Source organism: Elephas maximus, chromosome 25 (assembly GCF_024166365.1).
Source record: "Elephas maximus indicus isolate mEleMax1 chromosome 25, mEleMax1 primary haplotype, whole genome shotgun sequence".
NCBI classification, from domain to species: Eukaryota; Metazoa; Chordata; class Mammalia; order Proboscidea; family Elephantidae; genus Elephas; species Elephas maximus.
Genome location: NC_064843.1, coordinates 47,306,626 through 47,333,717, shown reverse-complemented (window position 1 = coordinate 47,333,717; position 27,092 = coordinate 47,306,626). Strand labels below are relative to the sequence as shown.

At 39.4% G+C, this 27,092-nt stretch overlaps 1 protein-coding gene across 5 annotated transcripts in view; it reads right to left on the bottom strand.

Annotated features, from left to right (window-relative positions):
* The window catches only part of PLCB1 (phospholipase C beta 1), an 844,448-nt gene that overhangs the window by 200,471 nt on the left and 616,885 nt on the right, over positions 1-27,092 (bottom strand). For all 5 annotated transcript variants that reach the window (XM_049869953.1, XM_049869954.1, XM_049869956.1 and 2 more), the window contains 2 exons: positions 18,647-18,793; positions 7,011-7,168 (listed from right to left, as the gene is read on the bottom strand). In XM_049869953.1, coding sequence (XP_049725910.1) covers positions 7,011-7,168; positions 18,647-18,793 — 305 coding nt within the window. The remainder of the gene's footprint in view (positions 1-7,010; positions 7,169-18,646; positions 18,794-27,092) is intronic.

Sequence of the window (27,092 nt, the reverse complement as noted above, 5' to 3'; positions counted from 1 at the left end):
AGCCAGGAAGGGGGATTCTCCAAAGGACTGCAACCAGTAAGTGGGAGAGCCAGTACTGGAACCCTGACAGTCTGGCTCCAGAGCTGCAGTCTTTTTTTTTTTTTTTTTTTATTGTGCTTTAAGTGAAAGTTGACAAATCAAGTCAGTCTCTCATATAAAAAGTTATACACGCCTTGCTATGTACTCCTAGCTGCTCTCCTCCTAATGGGATGGCACACTCCTCTACTCTGTATTCCCTGTGTCCGTTCAACCAGCTCCTGTCCCCCTCTTCCTTCTCATCTTCCCTTCAGACGGGAGCTGCCCACATAGTCTCATGCGTCTACTTGAACCAAGAAGCTCACTCCTCACCAGTATCTTTATCTATCTTATAAAAAAAAAAAATCTTATAGTCCAGTCCAATCCCTGTCTGGAGAGTTGGCTTCAGGAATGGTTCCAAACTTGGGCTAACAGAGGGTCCGGGGACCATAACCTCCAGGGTCCCTCTAGTCTCAGTCAGACCATTAAGCCCCAGAGCTGCATTCTTACCTTCTATATCCCGTCATTATCTTTTCTTCCCATTGTCCTCCCTCCTCCCTCTTTCCCCATCTCTCCCACAGCCACCAGTTTAGGAAACTTTTTTAAGCCTTTAAGACCAAAGAAAATATTTCCTGAATGTCATCTAATAATTTTAGTTGGAAGCAACTGAAAGCTCCGGAAGTTCCACTGGTAGACTCCTGTTCTTAAGCCTTTGAAATAGTTTGCGAGATGCACATTATCATTAGGATGAGAAGATTTGTTAGAGCTTTCATTCTTCTCAGAAAATGAAACTCTATTTTCAGATATGCTCGATTTAACAACATACTCAAAGTTAATACATTTTCATCAAATATTTTATCACATTACTCAATTTTCCATCTTGCATAACTGCTGGTTACAAGAAAGCTACACGGGGGGAGAAAAAGGACGGGCTGAGGGATGGGGTGGGCGGGCGGGTGGGTGCCCAGCGTGGGGAGGAACAAGACTGAGTGGGATTGGAGAGAATAAAGACAGAGTGGCGGAATTATGATGTCACAGCCATGAGAAAGGCTAAGGAAATGGGCACAGACACAGAAGAACAGATGTATGAGATAAACAATAAATAAACCCAAAGTGCAAAAAAAAAAAAAAAAAAGTCCTCCATAAAGACGCTGAATTACAGCATGTCCCCTGTTCCGGAACATAACCTTTTATTCTGGCCCATCCACTAATAAATAGGTGGTAAATGCTGAAAGAAACTCTGCTTTTTTGGGATATATCACACACAGGTATTCTGGATCACATATGCCGAGAGCAGATAAACTGTGTGACATAAAAATCGAGAATCTTTGCAGTCAGTTTATCCTGCTGCAATATGTACAGTGGCTATAGAATCCAGTCTAGTTATACCGTAAAGGTCAGGCCCAAGTGTGTGGGAGAACCAAAACTGGTACACATGGGGAAAATCTCTTCATTGCCTACCAATATATTGGAGCCCTGGTGGCTCAGTGGCTAAGAGCTGGGCTGCCAACCAAAATGTCATCAGTTTGAATCTACCAGCTGCTCCTTGAAAACCCTACGGGGGCAGTTCTACTCTGTCCTAGAGGGTTGCTAATGAGTTGGAACCAGCTCGACAGCACATAACAACAACAACAAGCAATATATTATTACAGATGAAATTTTACACACAAAAATGAAGAAGGACAAAATTTACTTATCTGATGCTCAGGGGCAAGAAAGACTAAAAACGTAGGCTATGCTTTGGGTTTGGAAAATTCATTCAAAAAAAACATTTATTGAGCACCTACTATATGGCAAGGACTCCCTGGGTGGTGTAAACTGTTAATGTGCTCGGCAGCTAACCAAAAGGTTGGAGGTTTGCGTCCACACAGAGGTGCCTTGGAAGAAAGGTCTAGCAATCTACTTTTGAAGAATAAGCCATTGAAAACCCAGCGGAGCACGGCTCTACCTGGACACAGATGGTGTCACCGTGGGTTGGAGTTGACCTGACAGCAATTGGTAACTGATTTCTATGCACTAATTGCTGTGCTAAGCAACAAACCTACGAAGTAGGTGCTATCAGACCCACTGTACAGAGAAAATGAGACAGCAACTGGTTACTATATGGCAGGTTTTGTTCAAAGTGTTTGAACCGATCAGAGAACGAAACAAAGATCGCTGCCTCCTTTGTGGAGATTCTAGCAGAAAATAAATAAGGAACATAAGAAATAAATTAAGCGGCACATTATAAGGTGGTAAGTGTCACGTGGTAAACAGAAAAATTAAAGCGTGGAATGGGGTGTCAGGAGTCGGGGGAGTGGGACTGCTGACTGGCTACACCATTAGAGTGGTCCAGTAGGCCTCATTGAGAAGGTGACATTTCAGAAAAACTTGAAGGAGGTAAAGGGTGAGCCATGCTGACATCTGGGGGAAGAGCATTCCAGGAGGAGGGTATAGCCACTACCAAGGCCATAAGGTGGGGCCTGCCTAACGTGTTCAAAGAACAGAAAGGAGGCCGGTGTGGCTGGAGCGCAGTAAGTGAAGGGAAAAGAAGTTAGGTAACAGGAAACAGATCATACAGGGCCTTGTCCCCCGAGTCTCTTCCTACCCTTTCTCACAAAGTTACCTACTGAATTGTGTCTCCCAGAAAAAACAAGTGGAAAGCCTAAGCCCTGGTAACTGTGAATGGAACCTTGTTTGGGTTCCATTTGGGTCTTTGAAGATGTTAACAAGAGATCATACTAGAGTTCCTGGGTGGTGCAAACCATTAAGTGCTCAACTACTAGTCAAAAAGTCAGTGGTTCGAAACCACCCAGAGATGCCTCAGAACATAGGCCTGGCATCTGCTTCCAAAAGGTCACAGCCTTGAAAACCCGATAGAGTGCAATTCTACTCCGACACACATGGGGTCACCATGACTCAGAATGGACTAAATGGCAACTAACAACAACCGCAGGGTCATACTGGAGTAGGGCGGGTGCTAACACAGTATCAGTTCTGTCCTTACAAAAGAGAAAAAGAGGCACAGAGACAGACACAGAGGAAAGATGACCATATGACAATAAAGTTATGCTGCAGGTGCAAGCTAAGAAACCCCTGGGGCTACAGGAAGCTGAGAGAGATAAGAAAGGCTCTTCTCTAGAGCTTCACAGACAGTGTGGTCCCGCCAACATCCTCAATTCTGTCTTCTAACTTCCAGAAGAGTGAGACAATAAATTTCGGTCAAAGCCACCCACTTTGTGGTGCTTTGTTACAGCAGCCCTAGGAAAGTAATACATCCCCCTGCCCACTGGTTTCTGGAGAAACGTACTGCCTGCTGGTAATCGTGCAAGCCAGGCATCTAGGGTGTAAAATTTAGAGACACTCTCAGGTACCAAACCTGCACTTGCATAACCCTGAGAGTGAAGACCTCCTTAAATTTTGCATCCTAGGTGAGCCTTAGTTGCCTCACTCTAGTCCCAGCCAAGAAGGTTGGAGGTTCAAGTCCACCTGGAGCCACAGGGAATCCCTGCTACTGGATATTTTTCCACAAAACAGGTTGGCATTTCTACTCTCCATATCCATCCCCACCTGCCCCAACCCCACCCCATCTCTTCCCGAACTCTCTATGCTGCACATGCACGGTAGCAGGAATGCACAGGTGGACAAAGCAACCACCGGGGTGATGGTTTCCTCCTCTTTTCAATTATCCTGCTCACCTCCCCACCTCCAACTCCAGCAGGCAAAGAGGAAGCTATGCTCTGGTTAGATTGAGTCTTTCAATGTCTAAACCTGTCACCATGTGTGGATGTGGTTGAGAAGAGGTGCTGCTGGGGCCCAAGAATGAATGCTCAATAGCCTGTGACTCTGGGGTTACAGATGTGATTGAAGGAACACTTGTACGGTCGAGTGCACGAGGAGAATCACTCGGAGCTGAGGTGATGGCAGAGGCCAAGGAGCAAACGCTTCACATAAAATAAATATGCCTTTGCGCTTTGCTTCCTCACAAGCAACTCAAAGAACTTTGAGGATGGCAAATCTTTTAGAAGATATAATTGTCCCTCACACACAGGAGTCTAAGGGGTAGCATGGGGACAGAGGGCAGGGAAGTGGGGCCTCTGGGCCTTGGGTCAATGCCAGTGGTCCCTTAGCACAGTGGCAGCTCTATCGTGATGCACGGTCCGCATTTCTGGGACCATCTCCATCCATCAAGAGACACATGAGCCCAAACTGCATCCACCCCACACCAGTGTCATCTGTTCCCACTTTTTCTTAAAGATCCAACCAGGTTTGGGTTGGTATCTTAGATAGGTGACAAAGGACAATAACTGGGACTGTGGGAGAGGGGAACAAGAGCAATGAAACAACAACCCAGTAAGTTTCCACTTAAGAAAATGTAATGACCTTAAGAGTGCTCAATTTCAGGAGCAGATGAAAACTCTGAAAGATTTTGATCAGAGTTAAGGTCAACCCCATACTAAACTTTGTTGTAAAATTAAGTGAAGGGTGCTATTTTTCTCTAATTATTGTATTATAGGCTAAATTTGAGAAATTATGAAAAGTCAAATTACCTAGACACAACATGGTAAACATATTTAAGGTGCTAATTATATACTCTGAACATATTTTTTATTACTGCCAAATAAAGCACATGTGACCTGAAAAATCCATTTGCCTAAACTCAAACCTGGCTGTCCCTTGAACATCTTGTTTCTCTTTGGTTGTTCTCTCAAGCAGTAGCTGTTTATTTTCTTACATTCCAAGTGCCTCAGGGCTAAAATGTGGGGTTGGTGTTCTTTTTGTTCTCAATGCTGCTTCCAAAACATTACTTGTCAATACTCTAATTCGAAATAAAAAAATTAAAAATCCCACATCTCGTAAGGCAGCCATTCCAGTTTTTACCCCTTCCTCACATCTATTATCTGGTGACCTCCCCCTCACTTATCAAACTTGTTGGCAAGTGGTTCACTGTCTTCTTCTTCATCCAAAGCATTGTCGCCAATCTTGGTGACTTTAACATCTGATTAGTCCAATGTTCTGCCTTTCAGTTCTGCCTCTTCATTTTCAATAGACATGTCCTTACTCCTCCATAGATATTCATATACTTGGGTTCTTTTTCCATGGTTGCTTAGGGCAAGAAGAATTAGGAAACCAGAGTTGGTTGTGCCTTGAGACCCAGCTTATGGATTGAGTTGTGTCCCCCCAAAAATATGTGTTGTAAATCCTAACTGCTACACCTGTGGTTATAATTCCATTTGGGAATGGGTTTTCTTTGCTATCTTAATGAGGCAATATTAGTGTACGGTGTGTCTTGAGTCAATGCCTTTTGAGATATAAAAGGAGCTTATTAAGCAAGCCAAGATGGGGAAGATAGATGCCATGCCACATGAAGATCACCAAGGAGCCAAGGGACAGAAGATGAAAAGAGACCAGGCCTTTCCCGCAGAGCCAACAGAGAAAGAAAGCCTTCCCCTAGAGCTGGAGCCCTGAATTCAGGCTTCGAGTCTCCTAAACTATGAGAAAATAAATTGCTAAAAGCCACCCACTTGTGGCATTTTTGTTACAGCAACACTAGGTAAGTGATGCACCCAGATAATAGGGCTCCTGCCTTGGACCTGTGCTCTTGAACTCTGCCCTCTGATCCTTCTTTGCTGAATCCCTTCCAAAGGGGTGAGAAGCCTGAGTCAGCCAAGAGGATATGCCCTCCGGAGTCCATAATCTGCCTGCTAGATCACTCTTAGGTACCTAGGACCCCCGTTTTTCCACCCATATGGTTCCAACCTGATGTACAGGCCTCTTTGGGATGGCTCTCTGCAGTAGACGCGGACTGAACTTAGATATTTAGGCTTGGCTGTCTATATGCACGAATGTGAGGTCCTGAAAGAGAAAGCAGGTGATTGAACACCAACCCAATCCCTGGCTACTGAAAATGGCTGCTGCTTCTTTATCAACAGATAGATGAGCGAAAACTGCACCCTGCCTCCTAGACAGACTATGTTAAGATACCCCATCATAGAATTACTTTTGCTTTCTGATGGTACCCAATCTAGATATAAACTCTGATTCCTGAGCACTCACCCAGATCCCCTCATACAAGTCCAAGTCCTGTAAGTCTTTTCTATCACCGCTTACCGGAACATCACATAGATTCCCATGACGAGCTTCCTCCCTTGTTGCATGAGTCAATAAACCCAACTTTGTTTGACTAAAGGTGTGTTCCTCGGGGTCTCTGACTGATAGGTAACAACATGCTAATACTGGTACATACTATTTAATATTCGATTCTATTGTTAGAACACGGAAGATTATATAATAATTAAATAATTGTAATTAATACAATAATAATAACAATAAGAAGAAGAAAGGAAGCAAACAAGATACATGTACCATTATGGAAGAACCTCCTAAACAGTGTAGAGTGAAAAAAGCAAGATAGAAAATAATACATATTACAGTATGAATCCATTTATCCTAAGTTCAAAAACTGGTAAAACTACATTGTCTAGGAATGCACAAAGAACGAGTGTAGCTCTGTAAAAGAGCAAAATAGTGATCACTAAAATAGGATCATGGTCATCTCTGAGTATAGGAGGTCATTCTGATGGGAATGGATATACGGGGTGTTTCTGGGTGTCAGTGAGGGTCTTTTTTTTTTTTTAATTTAGTTGGTAGTTACATGGGTGGACACTTCATATCCATTAGTTACATTGTACAAATAAGTTGTATATACTCTGTGTTATGTATATCACATTTTGCAATAATAAAATGCAAGAAAAAACAAGGGTGATAAACATGACATGACAAATAAATTGATATTTCCTTTTATAAGGCAGCCTCCTTAGAATTGTTATCATGACTCAATTCACCTGATACCAATCACCCATGGGTAAAATGCCAAGTTTTAGCCTCTGAAATTATAAAGATGATTAATAGCCTATAGACCTAATGGTGACCTGGGACTATCCATCTCAGGCGGCTTTACTCAAAGGGTTCAGGTCTCCCCAGCTCCTTCCCTTAGCAATATTCATTCACCGTACCTTGAAGGATATTTCAGTTGTCATGGTGAACCCGTGGGTGATGACGGGTTCCTCTTCTGCAGTCCGTCCCTTCCAGCAGTCCAGCTCCACACAACGACAACCAGACAGGAGCACTTGGCGATACATCTCTACGGAGGAGTTTCCAGCCAACTGGCCAGCTGAAAAAACCAACAGAACAAACTCCAGGATCTCATGAAGCAAGGAAGACAGTGGGGCTTCCTAGAAAGGGTCTTTAACAACAGGAAAGCAAAAAAAAATTAAATGCTGGAGTAGTCCTCAGTCTTTCTTCTGCCTCAGCATACCAGAAGGAAGTGGCACAAACCTGAGTGTAATTGTGGCTCCTTACCAGTGGTTTGGAAACCCTGGCGGCATAGTGGTTAAGTGCTACAGCTGCTCACCAAGAAGTCGGCAGTTCTAATCCACCAGGCGCTCCTAGGAAACTCTATGGGGCAGTTCTACTCTGTCCTATAGGGTCGCTATGAGTTGGAAGTGACTCGACAGCAGTGGGTTTGGTTTGGTTTTGGTAGCAGTGGTTTGGGGAATGAGAGAGTAGAGGGAAGGGCAGTGTAATAATAATGGTGACTCGGGTTTATTAACTGCCTACTATGTGTCAAATGTGGTTCTTAGGACTTTACGTGTTTTATTGCATTTAATCTTCACAGAAGCTCTCTGGTATAAGTACAGTTTTTATTCCTTTCTTCTTTTCTTTTAATACTCATTTTCAGAATACAAAAATAGTACAGGGTAGTTCAGTTGACCAAGATTCCAAAGCTAGTAAACCGAAGATCCAGGATTAGAACCAAAACTCAGTCTTTTAATTCTGATTGCCTCTTTATGAGGGAATATTATTGAAAGACTCCCCAGGCTATTCCATTGTACAAGTTAACCCCTCCACCATATTTGTCCAAGACAAATGCTTAGAAAAGCTAAACATTCTCTTTTCAAATGTGTTCTTTTGCAAAAATTATTTTTGAATTTAACAAAAGAAATGCAAAATCTCTAAAAATTACAGAATATTGTTGAAAGAAATTAAAGAAGACCTAAGTAAATGGAAAGACATCCCATGTTCATGAATTGAAAAACAATACAAAAGGGCAATGCTCAAAATACTGATCTTCAGATTCAATTCTTATTAAAATCACAGCTGGGTTCTTTGTAGGAACTGACAAGCTGACCCAAAAATGTATATAGAAATGCAAGGGACCCAGAATAGCCAAAACGATATTGACAAAGACAAAGTTGAAGTGCTCAGACTTTGCAATTTCAAAACTTATTACAAAGCTACAGTAATCAAAACAACTGTGGAACTGGTATAAGGCTAGACATATAGATCAATGGATTAGAATTAAGGGTCCAAAGATAAACCCTGATATTTATGTTCAATAGACTTTCACAAGGGTGCCAAGGCAATTCAGTGCAGAAAGGATAGTTTTTCAACAAATGATTCCAAGACAGCTGAATAGCCACATGCAGAAGAATGAAGTCACTTCCTTACTTCACCTCATACAAAAATTAACTCCAAGTGGATCAAGCTCCTACATGGAAGAGCTAAAACTATAAAATGCTTAGAAGAAAACATAAGGGTAAATCTTTGTGACCTGGGTTAGGCCATAGTTTTATCAGCTATGACACCAAAGACAAAACAAAAGCAAAAACAGATAAATTCAACTTTATCAAAATGAAAAACTTGGTGAAAGGAACTGAAATACTCTAGCAAAGTGTAAACGAGTCCCTGGATGGTTGCTATAAACGGTAAAGCGCTTGATTACTAGACGAAAGCTTGGCAATTTGAATCCACCCAAAGGCGCCTTGAAAGAAAGGCCTAGAGCCCTGCTTCCAAAAGATCACAGCCTTGAAAACCCTATGGAGCATGCTTCTACCCTGACATACACAGGGTCGCCAGGAGTTGGCACTGACTGTACGGCAACTAACAACAACAACAACAACAGTAAAGTGATGGGAATTATAATATTGAGGCCCCTGAGAGGTGTGAGGGCAGGAATGCATAAGGCACGAACGCCGAATTATTCTTACGTCATCTAAACAGTCAACGGAAGAAACTGATTTCAAGAAAAGTTAATTTAAAAGATGAATAGTAAATAATTTTTGAGAGACCCCCACCGTCAACACAAATTGCGATATTTGGTTATTCACATTAAATTTTTTCCTTGATTTAAACTCTATAAATCTGCATTTTTTCTTTTTTAAATAGCTAGTTAAGAGATGGCACGTTCATGAAAATTGTCATAAATGTCTTTGAAATGGACAAGATCAGCCCTGTGTAGACATAAGAGGCAAAATGGGATTAAGTCTACTTGTTTAATTTTATTTTTACACGCATGTCAGGATACCCAAACATCAGCATAACAAAAGGATGACATTCTTGAGCTCTATAGGGCCCTAGGACATGCGCCGAAAGGCTGATGAAGTAGGTTTGCATAATCACTTTTCCCTATAGGAAAAAATAGGGCATTTTTAATGGGCAAATGCATTTGCAAAAACATAAATGCTGACAAAATAATCTAGAGAGCTTCTGATGCTGGATAATCGATTTGCCATTTATAATTGCCTCAAAGTTTGTAGTCATGACAAAGATTTACATAAAGGCCTTTGCTGCATAAGGAATAAGACGGTGAGAGGGAAGAGAAAAGACAGCTATTTAAGTAAGTTAGTCTTAAACTTAAGGGAGGGCTACCTTAGTGAAAGGCTAACTCATTAAAAATGCTTGCTCCTGCAGAAAATTGTAGAATAGAGCAAATTTTTCTTGTGTGCTGCTAGGAAATTGTTTTCAGTGTCTCACTGGCTGATTACAATACCATTACGTTCTGTACAGTCTCTGAGTCTATTTCACTGGGGGGTGGGGATTTCATTAATACTTCATTGCATGTTACCAATTTCAGTAGGGATCTTGCCACGGATTTGTACACTGGATAAGGCTTAATGGTGGAGCGAAGGAGACAGACACCTAACCCACACTAGAGTGCTGTATCATAAAAGAGTCAAACAGCTTCTGGAAACATTTCTTCAAGTTTGATTGCAAAAGACTTCTTGTCATTCAAAGACCTAATAGATAGAATTTGATGAGTTCATGTTCTGAAAGGGATTGTAAAACACAGATTTGGGTTTGTGAGATACAAAGGTATCAGAAAATACATTAAGAATGGGAGGATATATATGTGGGTGTGTGTTTATTGTCCTGCCCCTAAATCCAGTAGAATTCCTCCAAGGTAAACTTGCTGTTCATTCTTAAAAGGAATAATTTTAATTAGAAATGGAAGTCTCCCAAAGAGAGGATTATTGTGAGAAAAGCCACACTTATGCATATTTATCTCATTCTTTGGAAAACATTTTCGGTTTCCTGTAAATTTTTCTTTATTTATGGAGATTTTTTCCAAACATATATATTAATATTCTCCATTATTCTCTCTTCTGCCTCAAGCCTCAAAACTGGTTCATTTTTCTTACTTAGAATTCTTAACTCTTCATTGTTACATTCCATCCCCATCCTATTACATTTCCATTTGATTAGATCTAATAGATATAGCTTCTGGGTCCAGGAGCTCCGTGGGGGTTGGAGTTAATATGTTGTGATCCACTCAACCCTTGTTATTTCTGAAACTAGCATCTGACATCATTTCTGTCTGGCTGTGAACACCCCTCTGGAGTACATTCCAAGCCCATGATTGAACTTGGGAGCTGAAGTTGTATCTCAGATTAATTCATAACACTGCCTCAAACCACAGCTCTGCAACTACTCACTGGGCTGCATTTATTTTGGGAGGCTGGTGACAATCACTTGAACTTTGTCTCAGAGCACCCAAGGCATCCATGGATAGAAGAGACCATGAACTTGAAAATAACTATACCTGTGTTAACACAGCCTTCTGAGGAACTTCTCATCTTGGAAAGACTAATGATTAACTGCTTATATTTACATTTATCATTATTTATTGTCTTCTCATCAACCTCCAGTGTAAAAAAATTCCAGAATGTGATATATTTGTTAACTAGATGGCCATCTTCAATGAGCATTGTCTCCTTCAATAACGTGAGACAGGGACTATTTCTCCGTGCTTTCAATGCTGTGGCAGCCATTCAGGGTATAGAATCTCAGACACACACCTTAGAGAGCTGTCCAAAACACAGAGTATGTGTTATTCCTCTTGTCTGTCTCTGTAGTCATCCAATTGACCTAATCTCTCTTTTCCCTTGTATCTACTGCTGCCCCCAAGAAACCATGAACCATTCTTGAATATAGACAGACTCAATTGCCCTGGATGGCTTAAGTGAGAAACAGTCTCTGGAAGAGCCCAAAATCATTCCAACACCTGAGAAAACAACTTTAAGGCTATTCCTTAGTGATTTTAAGAGCATCATCATTAGGGTGATATACATTCCTGAACACCTTTTCTACAGGAGGCAAAGTACTGGTTACTGGGAATACAAAAAATGCATGAGGTAGATTCCTTACCCTTACCACAGGGGTAATCCATTGCCTTTGAGTCGATTTTGACTCACAGTGACCCTATAGGACAGAGTGCCCATAGAGTTTTCAAGGAGCACCTGGTGGATTTGAACAGCTGATCTTTTGGTTAGCAGCTGTAGCACTTAACCACTACACCACCAGGGTTTCTACCATGTGGGTAAGGAGGCAAATATAAATAAAAGGAGAAGGTTGATATGTACCAGGGAGTTTAATCTTACATCACTGGTTGTCCTTTATTTCTCTCTGTTCTCAACACTTTGCCAACAGAATATTACTTTTATTTAGGTTCTTGTATGCATCAGTGACTCCTTCCCAGCCCTGGGTTGAATCTTCTCAACCAGTCATGGTAGCTCCGTGGCCCGTGCTAGTGATTAACACGGGTGTGGCTGTGTGCTGTAATCCTGGCCTATATCTCATAGGTCATAAAGGGGAGAGAGGGCAGGAGTAGGTACTCTGTGAACGTTTTTCTCATTCTTAAAAAAGGGACACATGACAGAGACTTTTCCTGTGCCACATCTGGATTTCCCTTCATAAGAAGGAGATGTTTAGGGTGCACGATGAACTTGAAACCATAAGGGGAGCAAAAAGATGGAAAGCACCTGAGTCTCCGGTGACATCACTGAATTCATAATTGAACCAACTCTGCGTCTGGACTCGTTAGTAAGAAATTTCTTAATATTTAAGCCATTTAGTAATAGTATACTATTACTTTCAGCCTAAGGTACCCTGGATGTTCCACCTTATCTCCATATTATAGATGAAGAAATCGAGGCTTAGATGAGTTAAGTATGTAATTACCTTAAAGGCAAATTTAAACTTTGTTGATGTACTAACTAAGCTCATGTTTTTCTCCATTCTACTACACCACTTTCATTGGTCTATGTGTGCTTTGAGCCAAAAATAAATGACAAAAGATTGCCTATGCGAGGGATGAAGTGGGAGAAACGTGAAGACAGTGAACATACACAGGAGGAGAGGAGTTGAATAATTACTTGATAAATTCAATCAGATCATTAATTCATCAGATCATTGGGGATAACTGAGCCCTCAAATCTAATTTTTTTTTCTAAGCTGCATAAAGATGTTCATTATCCAGAGAATCACCATTTTGCCTTGCCAGTGTAGATGGGACCATTATCCCCCAGATGGTTTGGAGTATGGAAGGTTATGAAGAGCTGACAAAGTATATGTTGAAATGATTGCATACTCTTCTGCCCTGAAAGGATTTTGTCTTGAGTCAGAAGGGTAGCTTCCTCCAGAAAAAACAATAATTTAAAACATAATTACTACTAGATGTGCCACCAAGGCCATCCAAAACCCTAGAAAAATGGCCGTTGTAATTAAAAATTAACTCATTTTGTGTCTATACTTCTGTCTGTGATCCGATTTATTTTTCCTTCTGGATGTCCTGATATTCCACAAAGGAGCAATAATGAGTAGAGAAATAGACATAATAATAACACATTTCTAAATTGGTCATTGTACTATATATTTAATTTTTACAGTCCTTTTGAGTGCTCCAACAAAAACATTCCAAATATTGAAAATTTCCTTACTGAGATTTATATTTGCATTTCTCAGGAATGCTAGTTCTTAAAATGGTTCAAAGAAAAAAAAAAGGTAAGCAAGGTGGTGGCCAATGAAGAGGAGGTTTGGTTATCACCTTAATGATTATGAATCTCTGAGCTTCCCCCTATATTGAAAACATTCTATAGTAGGTGTTTAACGTTGTACTTAGTATTTCTTAAACTCATTTGAATAGGAAACCTTCTCTTTTGCCACCCCTTTTAAAAAATAATGTTTCTAAAAATAAAGTTTCCACTTGATCCAGAAATATCTTTAAAGTATAAAATCTAACTCATTTTCTAGTATTGACTTTAAAATTTAATTGGACTCTATTATGCCACACTTTGGTTACATTTTATAACATTCTTAATTAGCTTTGGGGAGTTTGAATTTGTATATTTTAGATGTTCGAATTTATCCAAAGGCCTCTAAGAAATAGGGAGTCTAGATTAGGTTTATCTGTAATTAAAACAAGAATATAAATAATAATATCGGAAATGAGATCAAATTTTGACACACAAGTCAAAAGAGGATGTTAGGCAAAACCTTAAGAGTCTATGTTAGTATTTATATATAGTTTATTTGCTAATTATACAGAATTCTCCTTAATTCCCTTTCTGGAAAATAAGACTGATGGGGACAAGGTAATATTGTGAGAATGTGGGTCCATATAATGTAAATTTTGGTATCACAATACACAGCTTAGAAAACGAAGCAAGGTCAACAACCTCTACCACCAACAACAAAAAACTAAAGATCAGAACAGGGCTTAACATAGTTTTAAAAAACTGAACATTTGAAAATATGTGGGTTTAAATATTACTAGAAATTAAATAATTGGAGAGATAATTGGTCTATTAGTTCAGAAATCAGGCATACGAATCAGATACTGGTGATATGAAACCACTGCACAGGATCTTGGAGAGTGAGCTATTTGAGTTCTTTCATCATCAAAAAATAGAGCCGACCCTTCTCTCTCTGAGGAGCCGAAAGCTCTATCTTCTGAGAAATGTCCACCATTAGTATGCTTGTGTTGTTGTTAGGTGCCATCAAGTTGATTTTCCTCAGAAAATAGTTCAACATTAATTTCACGTGAAATGCAGCTAAAAAACAAAAGGAACTGTGGAGAAAATTTTGAACTCTATTCTGTAATTTTATTGTTTGTATTTAATATCGAACACTTTTCTGAGAACTATTATCATGTTGTCAGTAAGGCAAATGAGTAATTACATGTCATTTGTTAGGTGTCAAGATTGATAAAGAAAGCATAGCTACAACATCAAAAATTTAAGTTGGAACATAGGATTGGAAATATCAATTTGAACTCATGCTTTAAGGAAAAAAAAACATCTTTTCTTGCTCCGTTCACTGGTCTAGAAACAATGTTCCATCGTGCAGCGTCCAAATTGCAGCTACTTGTCCTATTTTTTTCCCACTGAAAAGAACCAGGAGTATTTGGGGGTAAAGTCTGGGGCAGAAGGAACAAGGTGAGCCTGGAAGATCTTGATTTGACAGAAAGTAAGAACATTTTCAAAGATTAATGGGTCATGTCAAGAGAATCTAAAAAGGGTCCCCCTGGCCAAAGTTGAGACAATTTGAGCATTAAAAGGAGGACAGAGGCAATGGTTGAATAAACATACATCAAATTAGAAAATAAAAAATCTATAATGATATGCAGAAACAGAAAAATTAATATATCCCCAAAGAAGGTGAAAGAATATAATATTATATTCAGTCCATCTTGTCATTGCATCATTTTGGTATCCCTGACTCATTCATTATATAACAAATAATCAAGGAACTAATGAATGCAAATGCATCAACTGGAAAACATTTTTGGACTTAAAGAATTATCTGTAAAATTACTCCATATTCTGACCTCCAGGTAGACAAAATCACAGAAAATATTCAAAATTCAACTGGACATTACATTTAAGCATTTTTAAGATTCTTGCAGTCCTAAGTATATAGTAAATGCAAGATTACATCCTGTGCCAAGGTCTTTAAAGGTGTATTTCTTAGGATCCTATCAAGTTCAAAGATACAGATCCTTAACCTAAGGTTCCATCGACCTCCTTGAACTTGGCTGAGAAAAAAGGTTCAGCATTTTCTCCAGTTATGAATGTAGGCCACATGCCACAGTAGTGTTGGACCTGTGACTTTGTCATATTCCAATTGTTCAAACATGACAACATATTATTTAAACTCATTTTAAACTGTGTTAATAAAGATATATATTATTCTATCACAAATTTGTTTTCCTAATATTTGATGAAAGTCATTCAATGGAATTTATTTCCTCTTCAATCCTATGGACTTTATTTTATGCACTTTACAACACTATTCCGAGATAGATCCAAAGCTTCAATGCCAAAGAGGTCAATGGCACTAAATAAGGTTAAGAATGCCTGAGAAGGAAAAACAAAACAGAACTCACTTATATATGTTATGGGTTTATCAGCTAGACTGGAGCTGCAAAATTTTAGTAACAGGCCTATGAATTGAAGTGGGCTAAGTGAATATTCTCCTTCTGGAATTATGGAGCCTGTAGTTGGTTTAAAACCGGGCTGGAAATTCTTCGAAATTTGCAGGAAATTTCACTACCAAAAGTTGTGTCTACATCCTCTCCATTTGAATCTGGGTAGGATTGTGACCAATAGAGCACAGAAAGAAGTGATGCTTCATGACTCCCAAAGCTAGGTCCAAAAGGCCAAGAAGCTTCCTCCTTGTTCTCTGGGACACTTGCTCTCGTACTCCTGAGTTAAAAAAAAACAGCACCTATCCTGGGATTGCCATGCTGGGTAGAAGTCCAAGACACATGGTGAGGCCTCTTGTAGGCAGTTGGGTCAACAGTCTTAACTGAGCCCAGCTGTTGAGTCATCACAGGCCAGATGCCAGCTATGGTGGTGGACAGGCCTCCAGATGATTCCAGCCCCCAAGCTGTTTGAGTCACCGCAGCTGAGGACCAAGCACCATGGAAGAGAGACAAGCCATCTTCTCTGGCCCTTTCTGAATTCATGACCCACAGAGGACCAGAATAGGGTTTATTTAGCATGAGCCAAACAAGAATATAGGCAGTTTTGTGACATGAGTCTCTCCTAGAAGAGAATGTCAGTTACACTAAACTGGCTACAGTGGTCTTAGAGCTGTCCAATTATCATGATGAACATGCAGGTTGCAGTTCAATTGACATCTCGATATAACTTAGAGTCAAATTTTTTAAAATTCTTTTTTCTTTAATGATTTACCAAAAACCACAGATGGCAATGCTCCATTTAGGATCAAATTCACAAAGGCATTGTTGCTTTTTCTTCCTTTATTGTGCTATTTACAACAGAGCAAAGGTTAAATCATTCACAAATCAGTCTAAGTCTACAGCTCGGTTAAGCTCTTAAGCAAAAAGAAATTAATTTTGAGTAGAAGTGATTGAGGGCCTTAATCCAGTTCATTGAGGGTCTTCCTCTTTTTCACTGACCCTCTAACTTTACCAAGCACGATGTCCTTCTCCATGGACTTTTCCTTCCTGATAACATGTCCAAAGTCTTGCCATCCTCTCTTCTAAGAAGCATTCTAGCTGTACTTCTTCCAAGATAAATCTGTTCATTCTTCTGGCAAAAAAACCCTGTTGCTGTGCAGTCAATTCCGACCCATAGCAACCCTATAGGACAGAGTAGAGCTGCTCCATAGGGTTTCCAAGGAGCGGATGGTGGATTCAAACTGCCAACCTTTTGGTTAGCAGCTAAACTCTTAGCCACTGTGCCAACAGGGCTCCAATATTCTTTGTCGACATCATAATTCAAAGGCACCAATTCTTCAATCTTCCTTATTTATTGAAAATATCATGGTTTGGGTCAGGCGCATTGTAGTCCTCAGAGTAACATCTTTGCTTTTTAACACTTAAAAGAGGTCTTTTGCACCAGATTTGCCGAGTGCAATAAGATGTTTCATTTCTTGACTGCTGCTTCCATGAGTGTTGATTGTGGAGCCAAGTAAAAGGAAATCCTTCTATGTTTTCGCCATTTATCATAATGCTGATTATTGGTCCACTTGTGGGGATTTTTTTTTTTTTTATGTTGAAGTGTCATCCATACAGAAGGCTGTGGTCTTTGATCTTCTTTGGTAAGTGCTTCAAGCCCTCTACAGTTTCAGCAAGCAAGGTTGTGTCATTTGCATGTCGCAGTTTATTAATGAATCTTCCTCCAGTCCTAATGCTACGTTCTTCATGTAGTCCAGCTTCTTCGGCTATTTGCTCAGCATACAGATTAAGTACAGTAAAAGGATACAACCCTGACACACACCTTTCCTAATTTTAAACTGTGCAGTATCCCCTTGTTCTGTTCGAAGGACTGCCTCTTGGTCTATGTACAGGTTCCTTATGAGCACAATTAAGTGTTCTGGAATTCCCATTCTTTGCAAGATTATCCACAATATGTGCTGATCCACACAATCGAATGCCATTGCATAGTCAATAAGCACAGGTCAACATTTTTTTGGTATTCTCTGCTTTCAGCCAAGATCCATGTGAAATCAGCAATGATATACCTCATTCCACGCCCTCTTCTGAATCAAACTTGAATTTCTGGCAGTTCCTTGACAATGTACTGGTGCAACAATTTTTGAATTATTTTCAGAGAACTTTTATCTGCTTTTGATATTAATGATATTGTTTGACAATTTCCACATTCTGTTGGATCACTATTCTTTGGAATGGGCACAAATATGGATCTCTTCCAGTTGGTTGGCCAGGTAGCTGTCTTCCAAATTTCTTGTCATTGGAAAGTGAGTGCTTTTGGCGTTGCATTCATTTGTTAAGCTGTCTCAATTGGTATTTCATCAATTCCTGGAGCCTTGTTTTTCAAGCGAATGCTTTCAGTGCAGCTTGGACTTCTTCCTTCAATACCATCAGTTCTTGATCATATGCTACCTTCTGAAATGGTTGAATGTCAACCAATTCTTTTTGGTACAGTGATTCTGTACATTCCTTCCATCTTCTTTTGATGCTTTCCATGTCATTCAATATTTTGGCCATAACCCATTGCCGTCAAGTCAATTCTGACTCAAAGCGACCCTACAGGTCAGATTAGAACTGCCCAATAGAGCTTCCAAGGAGCATTTGGTGAACTGGAACTGCCAACCTTATGGTTAATAGCCATAGCACTTAACTGCTACTCCACCAGCGTTTTCATTTTGCCCATAGACTCCTTCAATATGGCAACTTGAGGCTTGAATTTTTTCTTCAGATCTTTCAGCTTAAGAAATGCTGAGCTTATTTTTCCCTTTTGGTTTTCTAACTACGGGTCTTTGCACATTTTATTATAATACTTTGTTTTCTCGAGCTGCTCTTTGAAATCTTCTGTTTTAGAAACATTGAAATCTTAGAATAGAGATAATTTCTGAAGAAATGATGATACTGCTGAAAGTATCTGAACTGGAGATTTTGGTGGTAGAAGGCCCCAGGGTTCAGAAGGGTATTTCACAGGAAACAAAACAAAATACAATTTTACTTTTGAACAACACAGAGCAGAGGTTAGTGAAATTTGGTGAGATCAGCCAAAGCAATAGCGAAAGAACTATAAACTCATACCTGTGAGGTAGGTGTTGTGCGAGGAATTAATGAAATAGTGAGAAAGAGGCTGAGACATGTCTTCATTCAAATCCAGTTTCTCAGGTGAAACGACTCCATTTTCTTCCCCACTGAGATAGCGCATAAATCCATCCACAGATATCTGTCCTGCAGAAAATGAAGAGATAAGCATGTAAATTTATTTATTTTTTGAGTTGACAGTATCATGTTGCTTTTTTTTTTTTCCTAGAAAACTCTGTTAGCATCCACAGTGGGAGGACAGCAGCCACAGTTGTGTTTTAATATGGAATAAACAATAGTCTAGGAATATTCCATTTCACTACAAATAGTTATATGAGCCCTACTGACTTTGAGAGGATTTAAATAGATAAACACCAACCTCCTGTTTTTAAATATAAGAATGGTTATCAGCTTTGTAGATGGCCAACCAAAAAAATCAAGTCAGTTGCCGTTCAGTCAATTCCAACTCATGGTGATCCCATGTGTATCAGGGTAGAATTGTGCTCCATAGGTTTTTCAGTGGCTATGATGTTCCAGAAACAGATCACCAGGCCTTCCTTCTAAGGTGCCTCCGGGTGGATTTTAACTGCCATCCTTGCAGTTACCAGCCAAGTGCTCAACCATTCATGCCACCCAGGGACTCTGTATAGACGGACATCAAAATGTTGTTGTTGTTGTTGTTAGGTACCATCGAGTTGGTTTTTGACTCCTAGTGACCCCATGCAACAGAATAGAACTACCCTGTAGGGTTTTCTAGGCTACAATCTTTAGGGGAGCAAATGACCCAGTCTTTCTCCCTCAGAGCAGCTGGGTGCATTCAAAAACCCATCCTTTTGGTTAGCAGTCCAGTGCTTAGCCACTGCTCCATTCAGGGTGATAGAATCAGAGGTGATTTTTATGCTTTCATTGTGTTCTTCAGAGTTTTGCAAATTTTCTATTATGAATAGATGTTACCTTTATAACCAGAAGAGTTATTCAAAAGTGGTTTTACTATTTAAAAGGAAGTAATAGTGTTTTCAAATAATGATAATTTTCTCATAAATAGAAAATGAGGATGACCACAAATGAGTCTCTTCTGGGAATGAAAAACTAAGTGCTAATATAAAAGGAGGTCTTTACAGAGGACAACTTAGTCAACTGGCATAACATGAAACTCAGAAAAATAATGTTCTACATCCTACTTTGGTGAGTAGGATCTGGGGCCTTAAAAGCTTGCAAGCAGCCATCTAAGAAACAACTATCAGTTTCTACTCATATGGTGCAAAAGAAAATAAAGGAAATCAAAGACTCAAAGAAGAAACTAGGCCACGGGACTAATAGCACATATGAACTACAGCCTCTTTTAACCTGAGACCAGAAGAACTAGATGGTGCCTGGCTATCACCACCAATCATTTTGACCAGGGATACAATGGAAGGTCCTGGATAGAATGGGAAAAAAATGTAAAACAAAATCAGATTTCTCAAAAAGGCCAGACCTACTGGACCGATAGACTAGAGGAACCCCCGAGATTATCACCCTAAAGATACCATTTGAACTTGAAATTGAAGCTATTTTTGAAGGTCACCTTTCAGTCAAATAGTAGATTAGATTATAAAATAAACAACATCGCCCGTGAGTAATGTGCTCCCTTACATAATTAACTATATGAGACCAAAACATCAACATTTACCCAAAAGCAAAGATGAGAAGGCAAGAAGGAAGGAAAGGGAAGATAGAGCAATGGAAACAGAACAGGGTGGGAATAATGTGAATGCTGACCCACTGTAAAAATTGTAACCAAAGGCACTGAGCAATCTGTATAAAAATTGTTAAAGGGGAACCTAATTTGCTGTGTAAAACTTCACCTAAAACACAATAAAATTTTTTAAAGAAGTATTTAAAATACATATTTAGAATGACTTTACTTCAAATGGAAGAAATATTACTTAACCTGTAGTTTACCCAGATTCTACTTAGAAATTTTCCTTTTGTTATACATTTTCTGAGGAGACTGATATTAAGTATTGAGATTATTCTTTATCTTTATCATAGTAATCTTCATATAACACACAGAGCAATCCACCCTAGCTACTCAGGTTCATCACCGCAACTTGTTTCTTCAACCTGAACAATCAAAGCCTCAAAATGACAGAACATGTGAGGCTACTAAAAAAAAATAACAAACAAACAAAAAACCCACTGATGTCGAGTTGATTCCAACTCATAGTGACCCTATGGGACAGAGTAGAACTGCCCCATAGGGTTTCCAAGGAGCGCCTGATGGGTTCAAATTGCCGACCTTTTGGTTAGCAGCCATAGCTCTTAACCACTAGGCCACCAGCGTTTCTGGGACTACTGAAAAAAAAAACTAAAATTTTTGAAGTCCCTGCCAAATAATGTTTGGAGAGCAGCACTTCTTTTTTTGTGGAAACAGTTTTGTTATTAAAAGTAGTACATGCTCACTGAAGAGAAATCAGTAAATGAGATAAACAGGAAAAAAACTTTTTCTAAACACAAGTAACTCTTATTTCAGAGGTAACTACTGTTAAAATCCTCATGTTGGGTTTTCTGGGGGGAAAATACATATGTGTGTGTATAATTGGGAAACCCTGGTGGTATAGTGGTTAAGTGCCTCGGCTGCTAACCAAAGGGTCGGCAGTTCAAATCCACCAGGCATTCCTTGGAAACTCTGGGAGGCAGTTCTACTCTGTCCTATAGGGTCGTTATGAGTTGGGTTTGGGTGTGCATAATTCTTTTATGAAGAGAGACTCATATATGTATATACATATATTTTATATATTTGTATTATTTAGTAACTTCCTTTTTATATTAGCTGAACTGAATTAACTAAATATATTATGAACATTGTTACGTGAAAATAAATTCCATGCAAATAAATATTTAATTATAACATGGCTTTCAATGGCTAAGTAGTATCTCATTAGCATTGGACATTCCAATCGTTTCTAATTTTTCACTGGTGTAAATGACATTGTATCGAATACTCTGATAGTTGTCTTTGTATACATCTGTAATTATTTCTTTAGGATAAACTCTCAGAAGTAGAATTGTTTGTTCAAAGACTATGCATATTTTTAAGGCTTCTTTTAATACACATCACCAATTTGCTGTCTGTTAAAGTTCTAGCAATTTATTGTTTCACCGATGGTGTATTAAGTACTTGTTTTCCCTCCTTTCACTACTACTACACACGGAGAGGTAAAACCACGACATCTAGAAATTCTAATTTTATTGATTGGAGCATTATTTGTTTTTGAACTGCGAGAAGTGTGTCATCTGTAAATGGCAAAACTAGCACTGACTGTTTACCACAGTTTAAATGTCTATGCAGCCAATAAATTCCTCAAAATGACCCAAATTCTGGGAAGATTATAGCTGAATCTCCACCAACATTTTCCAGGAAAAGAAATAAATAACAATAATGAAATTTGGTTATTTGCTCTTCTGGTGAGATCTGAGTTTTACACAGAAAATTCTTCCTAAACTTGTAAATAGGAGTGCTTATTTGCACTATAAACTGTTTAAAAATCAACTCAAACATACCTTGATAATTTCAATAGTGATTATTAAAAAAAAAAAGTTCTAAGAAGGTCTCTTGGATAAAAAATGAAAAATATGACATAAAGGTCCTCATATTGGTAACTTTAATAGATAGCAGAGTTCATACCTCCCAATACCTATCATATAACATTGATCATTCCAATCACGCTGCTACTAATGAGAACACTTGGTAACTGCCTTCGAAGCCTTCTGTTTGAAATTACTTTAGGTGGAATGTTTATCTCCTCTGACATTGGTTTCAATTTTGGAAATAAACCAAAGTCAATGTCATTCAGGGCCAAAGGTATTTCAATAGATGGATTTAAAGAATATTTTGTAGAATAAAACTCAAAAATAAAATAGTATTTAAAAAAATTATTTTTTCATAGTTTTATTTTCTTCTTTCTATGATAAGCCCATTTTATCAGGTACTTCTCAAACTGGCAAACACTAGCCAGGTTTCCACATATCCCACAACTCCGGGATATATGTCCCTCTGGCTGTCATATGACTTTCTTTGCCTGACCCCTGATGGCACTTGCATTTACTACCTGTCCTCTAAGGAAATCTTTAGTTAGAGATTGATTTGTATGAACCTTTCTTCCCTCCCTCTCTCTCTCCCTTCTCCCTTCCCTTTATTCCTAGCTTCCATTCATTTAACAAAGATGCTAAAACATTAAACCAGTTGCCGTGGATCGATTCTGACTCATGGCAAATTCGTGTGGGTCAGAGTAGAACTGTCCTGCACAGGGTTTCCAATGGCCAATTTTTGGAAGTAGATCTCCAGGACTTTCTTTGGACGCACTTACGGGTGGACTCAAACCTCCAACCTTTTGATTAGTAGGTTAGCAGCTAAGTGTGTTAACCATTGGCATCACCCAGGGACTCTACCACATGTTGAGTATACAGAAAACTAAAGTACAGCCTCTATCTTTAAAAAAGTCATAGTCTAACAGAAAATTAGACAGTTCACACCATGAAGTCCTCCAAAGTAGGGTGCACACTTAAATCTTTGTTACCTCTAGCACCTATACGGATACTTTGTGCACAGTAGGCATTAAGCCAACATTTCTTTTTGATGACTGTAGCAATTCAAAATCGAAAATATATTGCTTTGGAAATAAAAGATCAGCAAGGATAATATAATTTTGTTTGGTTCTTGTTTTTTGCTTAAGTCAGATAATATGAAATTGCCCACATTTGACTGTTCTAAGCCAATACAAATGGAAGTTTCAAGCAATTCAATACCTAACTAAGATATTCCGTAGAGGACGGACCGTAGTAAATGCAAGTGCCTTCAGGGGTCAGGCAAAGAAAGTTGTACGACAGTCAGATGGACGTATACACCCCAGAGCTGTGGGATATGTGGAAACCTGGCTAGTGTTTGCTCCTCCTAAAGGTAAGCAAATCAAAACAATAAACAATCCTGTGATAAAACAAACCATCTCTCTGGTGCTGAACTTGACCCTGAGGCTGTCCATTTGTAACTATCTTTCAGGAATAAATATCCTTTGGCGTGATGAGCAATATTTAAAAGTGTACACACAGAATAAAAACAAAACATATGCCAATAGGGCAGGGAGGACAAATACAACTCTCATTTATTGTTGTGTGGAGAAGGATTCTGAGCCCTGCTCCTAATTAAGTTTTGATGTCTGTTATTGGTGCAGGACAGAAAAGGGGGGTATGCATACCAGGTATTAAACAAACAAACAAAAACCCAAACCTGAGGCCAGTCAAGTCAATTCTGACTCATAGAACCCTATAGGACAGAGCAGAACAGCCCCATAGTTTCCAAGGAGCAGCTGGTGGATTCGAACTGAAGACCTTTTGGTTAGCAGTTGAGCTCTTAACCACTGTGCCATCCTCAAATGAGAATATGATAATGAAGGTCAACGTGTAATTTCTAGCATGCCAAAAAATGTGTGTCAAAACCAGGAGGAAGACAAAGACAGTCGAAAGGAGGGCATGAGACACTGATATATGCCTATATGTATGTGTCTGATTTAAACAACAACAACAAAAAGCTAGAAAAAAATGTAGCTGGTTAATGTCCTTCAGGTCAATAAAACCATAACCTTTTGGGTTATCTTCTAGACATCTATTAGTTCATAGGAATAAAAGATTTTTAACAGAGTGAAATTAATAAAAAACAAGAGTTAGGTGAATGGGTGTTTTTCTGAGGATTATTTATAATTACGTTAAGTATTTTAAAAATCCCCAGTGAAGGAATTTACCTAAGCTTGAATAGGAACAATGAACGCGTTTGGCAGGCTGTTTCAGGATATGACGGTAGACTGCTAGTGAGCAGGTACTGGGAATCAACTTTTCAACTCCAAAAGTTTGCCTTGCAGACAAAAGCAGCAAATGCTCAATGTTTGTGATACACCAAATGACATGGCAAAGATAGGTCAAAGCCAAGAAAACCAATGAAAAGGTAAGGATAAAGAGGTGTCAGTTTACAATTCTGAAGGAGTTTGGTAAGGGGGCAGGGGTCCATTTGTAAACATGAAGATGTTTTTGGTAGCGTGAGTTATCCTGAAAAATAGTTCTGACTAGTAAAGTTTTGGGGACATAGAACAGACCCTCAGAGATTTTCCTTCGTTCCATATAACCTACAGCTAGACTATGGCTGTTGCTATTGAGTCAAATACACAAGTCCTATTCCATCAGCCTTGGGTTGTTTGTGCAAAACTGCTCATATTTTTTTTCTTGCTTACTGAGGAGCACAGAAGAATGAAAAACCTTGAGGATTAAGACAGGCAAAACACTGGTTTTCTGAATAAATTAGTCGGAGCACAAGCAATCCAGTCTCCATTCCTGCCAGTGCTAACTAATCAGGTTAAGTTCCTCAACCATAAGACAAGTAAGGAAGAAAAGCCTGGTGATCTACGTCCAAAAATCAGCCAGTGAAAACCCTACGGAGCACAACAGTCCCATCTGCAACCAATCACACGGATGGTCAGGACCAGGCAGCATGTAGTTCCATCGTTGATGGGGTTGCCATGAGTCAGGGGCCGACCCCACAGCAGCTAAGAACAAGAACAAGGTGAGTCAATTCCATGACTGTTAAGTCTCCCCTAACTCTAAAATTCTACAAAATTTAAGTAAGGATAATTACTATCTAAATTAAAATAAAATGTCCTTATGTTAGAATGAGATTATAAAATCTCAAGCCACAATGAAAAGCAATGCTACAATTTTTCTGCAATAAAATCAGCAGAAAGAGAAGTTCAGAAGGATAAGGCTAGCTGACAAAGGCTAAAAATAAAGTGCCTTACCTATTTTCTTAATAAAATATCGAGCTTTCAATTGGATATGTGACTCATACAATGGCACCTAAAGGTTGTTGTAAGGATACATATTGTTTGAACCACTTAGAGTCAAAGTAGGAGATATAAGAAGTCCCTTAAGGAATGAAACAAACAACAACAAAAAAAACACAAAACAACTGCTGTATTTCAAAAGAAGTACTGGTGTTCCGTGAAAAAGGAAGCTGGTGTTGCAAAAGAGATAACAGATAGGACTTTAATGGAGGGGAACCATCTTCAAAGAGACACAAAAGAGGGGAGGCATGACAAAATGACAGTCTCCGGTGACCATTTATATGTCACGTCATTCTTCAGCAATATCTTTGCAGCAAACAAACTCTCAAATGTCATACAGCTTTGCCAAAATGCCATGGCTGCCAACTATCCCTCTGCCTCTCTCCTTCCCCTGGGGCAGATAATGGCTGAGGCTCTGCTGGGACCCCTCCACGAAGATGTCAGGAAGACACAAATTAAAATTCTGCGGGGACAAAATGATGCCTTCCAGGGACGCTTTAAAGCCATGCCATTTTTGTCACTGGGTATATCCAGTCACACTCAGCTGGGTGCATTTTGTGTTTACAAGTAACATGCAAAGGCTCTTCAGTATTTACTAGGAGACATGATATTCTGATGTTTTCTGTGGACTTCAGGCCAACCCCTGGACCCTGGGGACCACCAGAAAAGAGGAGAATCTGTGTCCAGAAAAGGGAGCTCTGAAGAATGGAACAGATGAATGGCCTAAAAGAGTTTGTGGTTTAGTTCTCCTATCCTCTCATGTCTTGACCCTTTCATTTATTGGCTTATTGGAAACCTACTTCCAACAGAGCTATTTGGATTGGTTCTCCTGTTGCAGGGAAAAGATGTCATTAAGTCAAGTCCCTCCAGAAAGAGCAGAATGTCTTGAACTCACTCTGGAATAGTGGCACTCCTTGCTGGTGGTTATCAATGAACAAATTCTTAGTGTAGCCCTAACTCTATGTGCCTGGAGTTGAAAATAGCCAAGGATGTGTCCATCAAAGCTTTGCTCTTCAAAACTTAAAGACATGGCACTTAGTATTTCTACTGAATGCCTTTTGACGTGCAGTCCAGTTTTCTCTTCATTAGCATAGTGTCTTCACGTATGTGTAGCTGAAGAGTTTGGAGTTGAAGGAACACACCCAGTTAGCTGACAAACACACTACATTTATGATGGCCACACCGTAGCCCTCTGGCATCTGGGGAATCTAAACGTCAGGAAGGCTCCGAGAGGACCAACTCATTTTGGCCCAGTTCTGCTCCAAATTCTCCTTCACCATACCACTTCCCAGGTCTGACAGAAGATGAGGAAGTTCGACCAGTTTTGATTGTTGGTGCGCTCAGTTTGGAAGGAAGGAGTAGGGAGTGGCCAGCGGGGTGGGAGTAGGGAGTGGCCAGCGGGGTGGAGCTGCTTTCTATGCACAGATATAACCACAGGAGATGATTATGGGGAAATAGGAGAGTCCAGAATCAACTGGAAAGAGATGTTTTCTTAAATTTAAAACTACTTCTATAGCTGCTATCCAGAAGAGTAGAATGCCTGAAAAAAATTTTGCATTTCAAGATTAAATTCTAGG